General features: G+C 30.2%; 1 protein-coding gene across 1 annotated transcript; it reads left to right on the forward strand.

Moving 5' to 3' along the window:
* Positions 1–4950: 4950 nt before the first annotated feature.
* LOC139883055 (uncharacterized) lies at positions 4951–6468 on the forward strand. The gene is made up of 2 exons (XM_071867284.1): positions 4951–5470; positions 5765–6468. The coding sequence occupies exons 1-2, from the start codon at positions 4951–4953 to the stop codon at positions 6466–6468; spliced, it is 1224 nt and encodes a 407-aa protein (XP_071723385.1).
* The last annotated feature ends 6375 nt before the right edge of the window (positions 6469–12843 follow it).

Consider the following 12843-nt stretch of genomic DNA (forward strand, 5'->3'; position numbering starts at 1 on the left):
ATCGGAATTGAAAAATCGGGTAATTGTGTGTAATTACACGGTTTGGCGCGTTTGGACAACCGTGTAATTATCCGAAACTATGTAATTGCGTGTATTTCGGAGGGTGTAATTACACAGTTTCAATTCCGACCTCCCCATAGGAATTGGTGTAATTACAATGTGTAATTATATAATTTAAATTTTTTTCTTATTATACTATTTATATTATATTACCTCCGTCTCTAATTAATTCTCGCTGATTCTATGCAATTTACGTAGACAAAACGACAGTTAATTAGGGATGGAGGGAGTATAATATAATATTATAAATATTAATTATACAATCAAACATAATGTTTGTAATTATAACGTAATTATATGGTATTAATCAAACAACATAAAAAAATTAATTCATACGTAATTATATCGTCGTATAATTACATCCTAATAATTACAACATCGTGTAATTACACGATGACTTTTAAAATTATGTTTCTTGATTAAAAAAAAGGATTATGTCTCATAAGTTTTATTATAACAATACCAACTATGTTCATATATATATATATACACACATATATGAAATGACTGAAAAAAAAAAGAGTTTATTTGTGGGTGTATAATATTATTTTGGCATCAAAATAGCAGGTGTTTTATATTTATATTTTTAGATTTATTTAAATTAATATGTATCTAGTCAAAATTATTAACAAAATATTTGATCATACAAATAAATTTAAAAATACAAAATATTATTTATTTTAATATAAAAAAATACTAAAAATTTACGGTCAAATTATATAATATTTTGCCCTCAATATAAAAAATTCATGGATCCACCAGCCATTATCAATGGACCTTGAAAAATCCCGTCGGTAACCCGTCATGCCCCATATATTTTCTCGATTGAGCATTTTAGAGAGTAAGAGATCTCTTCCACAAAAATGGGTGCCACTGAACTTTCATTGTCAGCTTCAAAAACTCTATGTTCTATGCAATCTGTCACCAGAGAGGAGTCGAGGCAATCAATTGACGAAAACATAGGCTGGAAAAATTCGACCGCCAACTGAGAAACTCCTTTTTGCCACGAAATAGTAGCTCCGTGAGGGTCGTATATTTTTATGTTTCTCTTTTTTTCTCGCTGATGCGGACTTCCTGAACTAGACCTTTTGGGCCGTATATTGTTATGGTATCTTATATAGAATAAAGAGATTTTTTTAATTTGTTTTATTTGTAAATTTTATTGTCAAATCAGTATCCGACAAAAGGTTTTTTATTAATAAATAATAATTTGACACATGTATTTAAAGAATTTTGAATTTAATTAGAAATCAAGTTATAATTTTCATTCAATGATATATATTTTTTCTTATTCTAATACGAAATCAAAATACAATAAAAACATAATGATTCCCAATAAAATTCTACCAATTATTTTTTTCTAATATAATAATTTTATTCCTAATCAATTTTCTATCTATTATTCAAAAAATTATTCCTAATAAAATTCATATATTCTTTTTTCTATTCTTAATTAAAACGGACACATCTTTTTTTTTTCCTATTCAAACAGGCATATTATTGAAGCAATTATTCCTAATTAAATTATAATATATATTATTTTTTTCTAATTTTTTCATTAAACTATTATTGCTCATAAAAACTCGTTATATTTTTTCTATTCTTAATTAAAACGGGCAAATATTATTTTTCAAACAATAGAAACAACTAAATCGATTAGATTCAATTATAAATTTTATTATGAAATCAAATCTTGATATAATATATAATTTTTATCTTTTTTTATGTTTATTATTTTTAAAAGAAAATAAATTTTAAATAATAAATTGTAGACTTTGAAATCAAATCAAAATAATTATAACTGATATAAAGTTAAAATAATTCTTTTTGATATAATATTTAACATAAATTTCATAATATTCAATACAAATAATTATTATATAATTTTTTATATATATATATTTGAATTATTAATTTAAAATGTAGAGACTTATCGTATAACGGACGGGCGACTTATTAGTAATTATTAATATCCCTCATTCTATAAATTTTATCACTCAAGTAATCATTTTATAGGTGGAGTACTATTTTTCTTTAGAAGTGAAACAAAAGCCACGTGCTTGCTCGGGCCCTCACCCCCACCATATACTAATGCAAAAATTGCTTAATTATAGACTCGACCTTAATGAAATCTGGCCCATTAATTTGTTACCTACTGGCGCTGTAAAGCTATCTATAGATTATGTCCTCATATAATATATTCGGGTAAGAAAATAAAGCCATTTCACATATTCTGGTCTTTCCACTAAGAGCAGCTTTATTTGTTTTCTCTTTCTCCTTTTTTTTTTTTTTAAGGAAAAAAATAAAAACGTTTTAATTAATATCCAAAATGGAAATGATGGAGACAAAATGAGTAGACATTATAAATAAAAATGGCAATATACTCCACATGTGCGCAGAATATTAATAGAGCCAATTACTATGCCACCGATGATGTCGATGGTGTGACTATACCTACCCAAATACCTTTTTTTTTTTATGAAGTAACCTACCCAAATACTTACTGCCACAGTATATGAAAACAAACTCATTTAGTGCCGTTTTCAATTATTTAATTATAACTTAGTTCACTGTCAAAAAAAAATTATAACTTAGTTTCTATTACCATGTGTGGATTAGATCCTGATGTGTAATTATAACTTGGTTTAAATAGAGAGCCCTAAAAAAAAGATTTTCTAGAGACCGATTAGTTTTATAATAGCAACAATGACATATATAATATGCACCACTTGTCATGTGACTTATTTCTCACTCGTATTACTGAACTAGGTATTTACGGTTCGAGTTTGAATTTTTGAATTAAAAATAATATCATTGAGAGAGAGTTTTATTTTCACAAAATCGATACAATTAAGTGGAACTGAATTGTAAAATTCATGAATTTCAATATTGATTAATTAGATAAAAAAGAAAGAAAAAAATTGAGTTTTTACCTCCACTGTTTCATGCTGACGGAAATTTATCCTTACTGTTTTTAAAATTGAGTTTTATTTTTATTTTTTCAAAACATTAAATGATTTATCCATCTGCTGAAAATTTAATCTACGTGTCAAAATTAACCCATAAACAAGTGATATGTATCCCTCTCACATGAATTGTCACGTCGTATAATTTTTAATTTCAAAAAAATTAAAATAATTTTATGAAATAAATTTAATATAATTAATAAAAAACTATAAATTTAATATAATTTAAGATAAAGTAAAATATATTAAACAAAATATGAATATAAATAGAAACAGAAATTAATAATTAACTTAATTATGATAAAATCTTATTGTGTGGTAGGAGAATATTAAATTATTAACAATAAATATTGTTATGATTTAAGAATTCAAATTATTTATGGAATAAAACTAATTTTTGATAAGAAAAAAGGATAAAGATTAATTTTTGGTCAGATTTAATATTTATAAATGATTTGAATTCCATAAATAATTTTATTATTTATTTATACATCTAATTTTATTTTATTTACATAAAGAAATTTGAATTTCATAAATGATTTGAATCCCTAATTATTATATTATTTATTTTTAATAATTTAATATTTTTTACCATTAAATAATATTTTATCATAATTAAAATAATAATTAATTTTTATTTCATATTTGTTTAATATAATTTATTTTATATAAATTATATAAAATTTAAATTCATTTTTTTATGGTAAATTTAAATTTATTTTTATAGATTATAGAAAAATATAATTTATTAAAATATATTATATTTATTATATAAAAATATTTTTTATAAAAAAATTATATGACGTGGCAATTTGTCCACGTAAGAGTGATACGTCTCACTTGTTTATTGGTTAATTTTGATACATAACACGAGTTACGTACTGCCATCTAGGACGATTTAAACGGAATAAGGATAAATCCTTTAACGTTTTCAAACAATAAGGATAAAAATTTAATTTCCAAAACAGCAAGGATAAATTTTCGTCATTATTATTAAACAGCTGGGAGAAAAACTCACAGTTTTCAAAAAAGAAAGCGTGTAATACGAAGTGGGGAGAGAGGAAAAATGACTTGGTATAGAAGCAACAGAGCTGCCCTCCACTACACCATTGAAGAGATAATAGTAGCTTAGGCCTTAGTTTGATACTTTGTTTTCACATATGAATGTGCTTTCTTTCAGGTCGTGATGGGAAATAGTATAATGGGAAATAGTATAATGAACCACATTTTGCTAGCAACTATTCACATCCACTACCATCACAACGGAGGTAGGATTGAGTAGTTAATTTATAAATATTGTACATTTAAAAATGGTTGGAAGAAGCATCACATTGAAAAGTTAGTTTGGCTTCCCTGAATTTAGAAAACAACCAATCATGGATTACTAATTAATGTTGGTTAGGACCATTTAGAAAAGAAAAAAAATGAAATAAATTTCCTCTTGAAGAAGATAATTTAAAGAGAAAAACATACATAAGTTTGTAGAATAAATAGTCTGTCTCAACTCTCATAAAAAATAATATTAAAATTCCTCATTACACTCAGTAATATTTTGATGAGTAATCAATAAAATCATTTCTTCAAAAAAAAAATTATAATAAAGAAAATTATAAAATCAATAAACGAAAAAAAACGTCACATCCAACAATGACAATTCCCAAAACTTTCCCTAAATCTTTTTGAAAAGAAGAAAAACACTACACTCTATGTATATATAATACAGTAGTGTAGTAGTAGTAGAGTATGTATGAGAGAGAGCAGCTGCATTCATGATATTTCAACCCCACCATCTTCTCATCATCAACGCTGCAACCAAGCAAGATATATACCTCATTTCAACCAACGACCATACATAAATTACAAAACCAAACCCCACTTCGAACTATACCTTTCTTCAAATTTTGTCCTCAAATTCTAAACAATCATGGACAAGAAGCAAAGATGGCTCTTATTGGTTTTTCTCATTCTCCACTTCATTTCCGCTCAAGAAGTAGCAGCTGTGACTGGCGGCGTTGGGGTTGGCTTCGGCCGCGGTGGTGGTGGAGGAATGTGGGTGGGTGGAGGAGTTAACATTAACAACAACAACAACAACAACATTCCGACCACCACTAATCCATCAAAGTCGAATATTAGCTACGGTGCTCTTCAAGCTTGGAAATCTGCAATCACGGATGATCCATTAGGGATTTTGAAATCTTGGGTTGGGACGAATGTATGTTCTTATAAAGGAATCTTTTGTGTAGATTCTGAAATGGGTCCTGTGATTTCAGGGATAGATCTCAACCATGCTAATCTACAGGGTACCTTAGTCAAAGATCTCTCCGTGTTCGACGAAATGACTCTGTTACATATCAACAGCAATAGATTTTCAGGAACAATTCCTGAAAGTTTCAAGGGCATGACTTCTCTTCAAGAGCTTGACCTTAGCAACAATTTGTTTTCGGGTAAATTTCATAAAGCTTCTTTATGTTTGTTATATGTTATGTTTTAACCTTTATGTTTCAATACATACAAAGTACTCCCTGTTCTGTGTGAAACTAAGAAATCAATTTGATTAAATTATGATAGTTAAAATTTAATACATTATTTTTTATTTTAATAAAGGTTTAGTACAGATTATTGTAAGAAAATAACTGAGCAAAAAGGATAAATTGTAGGTTGAGTGAAATACATTAGGACAAAACTTAGGACATGATAAACTTTTGAGGTCAACTAAACCTACTGCCCTTTGTTTTCAGGGCCTTTTCCTAGTGCCACTCTCTATATGCCAAATTTGATGTACTTAGACCTAAGATTCAACAACTTTGTTGGCTCATTGCCTGAGGACCTCTTCAATAAGAGGCTCGACGCAATCTTTCTCAACAACAACCAATTCGAAGGACAAATTCCTGACAATTTAGGAGGTTCCCCTGCATCTGTGATAAACTTAGCTAACAACAAGTTAACCGGCAGCATTCCGGCTAGTGTTGGGTTTATGAGTTCTAATCTCAAAGAGATTTTGTTTCTTAACAACCAGTTAACAGGCTGCATTCCTGAAGGAGTAGGATTGTTTCAAGAAATTCAAGTTTTCGACGTAAGCTACAATTCGTTAATGGGCCATTTGCCGGATACAGTTTCATGTTTAAGTGACATAGAGGTGTTGAATTTAGCACACAACAAGCTGTCCGGTGAATTGTCGAATTTGGTTTGTTCATTGAAGAGTTTAGTGAATCTAACTGTCTCGTACAATTTCTTTTCCGGGTTTAGTCAAGAATGTTCCAGGTTGCCAAATAGGAATGCCGGTTTTGATTTCTCGGGGAACTGTATTCCGGGAAGAGATTACCAGAGGCCTCAGCCGCAATGCTCAGACGTCCCTGGAGCGGGATTGAGTTGTTTTAGAATTCCAGCTGTGCAGCCAGATGTTTGTGGGACTCTAGCTCAGTATTTAGGAGCTCAACCATAAATAAATATGTATAACAAAAACAGGTTGGTTTATGGTTGCCAAATTGATTGATAACAGATAATTTTTATAGAGATTGCTAAAGATTTACGAGTAATTTCTTTTGGCTGTCAAATTGACTATCTGTGTGTTTATGATGAAGCAGATATTGAAAGATATCAAATTTATAATTAATGAGTACTCTTTTAATATCTTATACTACCATTACAACCAACGTAAAGTTCTCCTTAGCATCGAAAGTGGTCACCGACCCTTAACTCTCAAGTAACATTAATTCTCATGAAGCCGTAGGATGATGGATAGTTTTTGCTCGAGTGGATCAAGTATGTTTGATTTAATACTCGTTCAAAAATTTGTCATCTTACCTCGTTATCGCACTACTAGAATGTATGATTTTACCAGCGAATTATTTCCAGCAGAATATATATCGCTGTTAATTCACTGTAATTACCGGCGATTATGTAGCCGGTACACTATTTCCAGCGAATTTGCAGTACTGGTGACTATTTCCAGTGAAATGATCCGTCGGTAAATCTTTCCAGCGATATTACCAGCAAAAGTATTTCGCCGGTAAAATGAAATCCAGATAATAGACTCTACTGGCGAATATTTCCAGCGAAATGCTCCGCCAGTAATATTCCCAGCGATATTACCAGCAAAAGTATTTCGCCGATAAACTGAAATCAAGATAATAGACTCTACAGGCGAATATTTCCAGCGAAATGATCCGCCAGTATTATTTCCAGCGATATTACCAGCAAAAGTGTTTCGCCGGTAAAATGAAATCCAGATAATAGACTCTACTGGCGAATATTTCCAGCGAAATGATCCGCCAGTAATATTTCCAGCGATATTACCGGCGCAAGTATTTCGCCGGTAAAATGAAAATAATTTTGAAAATACTTTGTTATATTAAAAAGCATTTCTTAAAACTTATTTAATTCAGAAATTAAAATATATTAATTCTGATTTCGAAAAAATTCTGAATTTTTGATATTTTGTAGAAAATAATATTTTTGGTTTACTGTAAAAATTTCATAATTTTTTGACCAGTAAAACTTATTTTATTTGCTTTGCAAAATAAAACAGGTTCGGTTTTGTATAAAATTACCAGAATAATCCCTGTTTTAAAACTGACGCGTTGGTAATGTTGTAAATACTTTAGAAATCTGAAGGGTGAAATTGACTTTACTTACTGGTTCGGTTAAATTAAAATCAAACCGAATTAATCAATCACAGAACCGATTTTGTACTATAAAATGACCATAAAACCATTGACTATGCATTTGACCGGAAATATCACGTTATTATTCTTGTAAATCCGTTAAGACAGTAAGGGTGCATTAGTATTTTCCCAATTTTGATTCGGTTTAATCCTAGGTATAAAGATGATCGAAACGAACGGTTCAGTTCATTTTCTCTTCTCCTTCTTCTCTCTTCTTCTCCGCTCGCTATCGACAGTTCTCTGCCTCGTCGCCGCTGTGTCGTTTCCGGCGACTTCAGAGCCCGGTACACATATCAAAATGTTCGTCTAGTCTCATAGATCATGATTCCATCATCAATCGACACTAACTCCGAACGGTAAGCGTTTAATTTTTTATTTTTCTATATTAGGGTTCATCCGAAAATTTAGGGGTTTAGCTTAATTCTTATGTATGTTATTCTACGTAGGTTTCTAGGCGTTCTAATGCACATTTCTCTTTAATTTGACAAGAGATTCAAATTGAAATCTAACCTTGAGTGTACTGTTGACTTTGCGAGGTTTGATTTGGCTGAAAGAGGATTAACGACGGTGAGAGGAAGCTTTTCCTCTCTAGAGGTAAGTTGGGAATCGACCGGATTCGAAGGCGTTGACCCGACCAGTCACTGTGCTGACTTGGTCGGTCAAGAATAGATAAGTACTATCCCTCACTCGACCCCACCCTCACTCAGTTATGAAGAAGACAGGTTTGAAATTTGATTCATTTGTGTGCAGAGAAGGCAAAATTGACTGGCACTGCAAGATATGCAAGTATGAATACTCACCTGGGAATTGGTATGTTTGTTTCTCTTTCAGAAATCGTGTTATTTATAATATGGGGTGCTCCTGTTTGATTTATTCGCATGATTTAACTGTTGTTTTGAACCTCTAGAGCAAAGTAGAAGGGATGATCTTGAATCACTTGACTTCGTTCTCATGTACTTTCTTAGGGGGAGGTAATTGTTGAACCCTGCTTGAACTTTTTATCTTACTTTTATAATTGACAATATACTACTGACATCCTGTTCTATCTAGGCTTCCTTGGCAGGGATTGAAAGCAGGAACGAAGAAACAGAAGTATGAGTAAATTATATGGAGGTAAATTTTTGTTAATTCACTCACTAGTTACTGCATTATTTTCATCATGTCTGTGTTTTTTTATCGAATCATTTGAGGAATTAATTTCTTTGCAGGCCTTGTGTCTGCATTGAAGTTACTTATTTGTAACAGGCTTTCAGTTTGATTATGTGTTTGACTGGACCATTTTGAAGTACCAGCAATCGCAGCTTGCCACTCCTGCACCACGTGCGCTTGTAAGTGTTATATTGTATGGCCCATTATTTCTCTTTCATCATCAGCATAGATTGCAATTATATAACAATTTCTTCTATTAGGGCCATGGTGTTGGAACTAGTTCTGGACTTCCCCCTCCTATTGCTGGTATTGATAGACAGACAGGTAATGTACATAGGTTTTGCAGCTTTATATTTTTGTTCATGGCTTGATATTGTATTTTTCAACATGAAAGGTTTGAAATGGGAATTTTATCCTTTTGTAGTTGAAACTTTATGAAGTTTAAGTTTTTTGTGCAACGTCATGATTCCAGGTGAGGAAGACGGGCGAGCAGCTGGTTTATCATCCATGGATTCGTCGCGGCGAAGATTATCTGGTCAACTGATGAATTCTGGAAATATGTTAAAGTAGAAAGGCCCAGCTGATCCTGCTATCTCTAGAGATGCTATGGTAACAATACTCGTGCTTATTGATTTTATCTTATCCTTTATTCAAAGGTTTATGTTTGCTGTGAATTCATTTGAAAAACTTGCTTTCTGAATCATGTAGATATCGGGATCGTCAAGGCGAGCTGGTGCAATTTTCATTGATTTGGATTTGCTTTGGGAGTTTATTGAAGGTCGTTTTCCTCCACGTCATTAGTTTATCTTTCTAATGGTAGTATTCAAGTTTTTTTTATATAACTTATTCCAATGTAGATTAAAAACACTCACTTTTGTAACACATAACTATTGAACACTCTTTAGAGGGTTCTTTTGATATGGATAAATGTTCAAACTATGTTCCTTTTAATTTTATTTAAGAGTATTATGTGTTTTTGGCAATAATGTGCACTATTGTATTGTGGTATTGTGGCTCAATTATGAATATAAATTCACTAGTAAATTTGCTGGATTATTTGTTGGATTATTCGCTGGTATTAGTGGCGAAATTTTTGCTGCTAAACTGCTGCAATTGTGTGAAAAGTATTAGTGGCGAAATTTTTGCTGCTAAATTGCTGTAATTGTGTGAAAATTGTAGTTGGATATGGTAGCGAATATTTCGATGGAATATCCGCCGGTAATGATACCAGCATTTATGTTGCCGGAACGTGACGATGGTGGCAAAAGTTTCGCTGCAAAGTCGCTGCTTGATAATATCGCTGGTAATATCGCTGGAAAAGTCGCTGGTATAATTTACCAGCAAGCCTTTAAGCGGCAATCTATTTTCGCTGGTAAATTGATGGTAAATCGCTGGAAATCGTTTTTCTAGCGAATTTTCAGCGACATTCCAGCAATTTCTATCCTTGGTATAAAATTGCATTCTAGTAGTGTCGTATCATAGAAGTTTTTCCGATTTTAAATCTTATCTTATATATAATAACGAGATTTTTTTTAATTTTAAATCTGTTTCAATTGCAAATTTTATTGTCAAATCAACATTCAATATATGACATTTTATTAATAAATATTAATTTGATAAATATATTTTAAACTTTAATTAGGTTTCAAGTTACAATTTTAAATCAATGAGATTATTTTCTTTCTTATTCTAATTAAAAAATCAAAATACAATAATAACATAATGATTCCTAATAAAATTCTATCAATTATTTATTCTTAATCATATGAGATTTCTCTTCTCTTATATATGTACCATACTAGATCTACACCCGTAAAAACAAAAATTTTCCGCACAATTTTTTTTTTTTGCTAAACTAACTTTGCTTTATTTTAAGAAAATCCTTCGATAAGAGTTTTTTTTTTCCTCATCAGTACTAATTAATTACTAGTCATTTGGCCCTACTTTTTAAATTATGATAAATTCTTTTTTATTTTATTTTATTTTTTTTATAATCATAGATACTTTGTAAATCAAACTGATATTACTAACTCCATCTTTAAATAGATGTCGCTTTATTTTTTCATCGTCTAAATGAATCAAATTTTGGATGAATCTAACAAATCAAAACGACATCTATTTAAAAATGGATGGAGTATTTGTTAAGTATGCACAAATAGAATAAATGTGCAAGAAATCATAACAGTTAATCGTATTAATGGAAACAATTAACATGCTAATTAGCAAGTTGTCAATAAATTACATAATTTTTATACAAAATTACGTACAACTTGAAATGAATAACATTCGTAGACCATATGTATCTCTAGAGTTATTCACATACTCAATTCTTGTTAATGAAAAACTCCAACCAATTCACCCTATAGAGTAGAGCTGCAATTTCTTCATAACATGCCTTAGTGAAGTGAATACATTTAATGGCCATATTTCTACATTTTTGCTATATTCACAAAAGACATGGTTATTCTTCACATTTGGTCAGACATAAGAAGGAGATAAGTATGCAGCTTAACCAAAAATATGATTCAAATTTCATTACAGTATAAACATTTAATCACACATGGTAATTAAGAATAAGATGAAACAATATGATCTAGGATTTAGGGTTTAGATTCTCATTAATTAAAAGCAGCACATAAATTAGAATGCTTAATGAGAAGAAGTTCATGATAATAATATAAAATAAAATTATGTACTTGTAATTAAACAAAGATGATAAAAGATCAAAAATTGATTAGAAAATAGATTGTTAATTAACTCATCGAGATGACATATGTGAAAAAATCGGTATATTTTATTTTGTTCACTCCATCATTAACATCTACCTCATTCGTATGCCGTGAGACAAATGTATTAAAAGCAAAAAATCAATTAAAACCTTGACATACAATTGAACATTGTATCGATTGAAAAATATAAATACATAAGCAAATCAAACAAAATAAAATTGAGATTCAATTCATATGAAAATAAAAATAAAAATATAACAAAGAAATAGCATTATAAATTGGTGGTCATGTAATAGTATTGTTACGCTGTTGGTGGCGCCCGTGAGCGCAATTAGTGGTGCTACACGCTAGTGGCCTGCAATGCCAATACATCCATTGTTCGTTAGCAATAATTTAAAGTTAGACTAAAAAGAAATTAGCAAATAAGATTAACACAAAAATATTTTAAGACACAGAAAATTAAAAGATCAAATGAAGATAGAACATAAAATATATTTTTCACCTCTTTAGTCGAAGATGAATGTTTCACTTCTGCCCAGTAGAGGCAGTGAAAACCCTGTCTCATTCCTTGCGCTCGTTTTCGTTGGTATAGAGCCAAAGAGAGGCTTGCTTTTTCTTATGCATAAAAAAAGAAAAAAGATTGCTTTTAAGATTAGGATTTAAGAAGATGAAGAGTATAAAACATATAGCTTCCTCTAATTAATTAATTAATTTACTGATAGTTACTAACAAATTATTGTTCGTATTTAATTTCAAACGTATACCAGCTGTTATAGAGAATATTTACGTTTTGATCTTCCAAAAAAAAGTGACATTTACGTTTTATATCTAATGGCTCAGAATCAGTTGTCTTGCATGTATTAGTCATTTTTGCCACACGGCCACACCTCTTCAAAATCCTACATGTCACTGATAATGCTGATGTGTCAACCTAACATTTGAAAGCTTCTACTATTATACTCCCTTTGTCTACTAATAGTAGACGTTTTGTTCAAGTGCACTATTACCAATATCATTGTTTTCGAGATAAAATTTATCTTTATTTTACTGTTTTATCCTTTCTATTTATATTTAAATAATATTTTTTCATTTTTTTTTCATAGTGGAAAGAAAGAGAAAAGGATAAATATGTAAAAATTACATTGAAATTCTCAAAACGTCATCTATTTGAAGACAAAAAAATTTTCTCAAAACGTCATCTATTTATATACGGAGGGAGTATATCATAATAGATTCCTTTTGTTTGTGTGTGGATGTTGTGCAAATTGATGATTT

This window comes from Rutidosis leptorrhynchoides, unplaced genomic scaffold, assembly GCF_046630445.1.
Source record: "Rutidosis leptorrhynchoides isolate AG116_Rl617_1_P2 unplaced genomic scaffold, CSIRO_AGI_Rlap_v1 contig345, whole genome shotgun sequence".
NCBI lineage: Eukaryota > Viridiplantae > Streptophyta > Magnoliopsida > Asterales > Asteraceae > Rutidosis > Rutidosis leptorrhynchoides.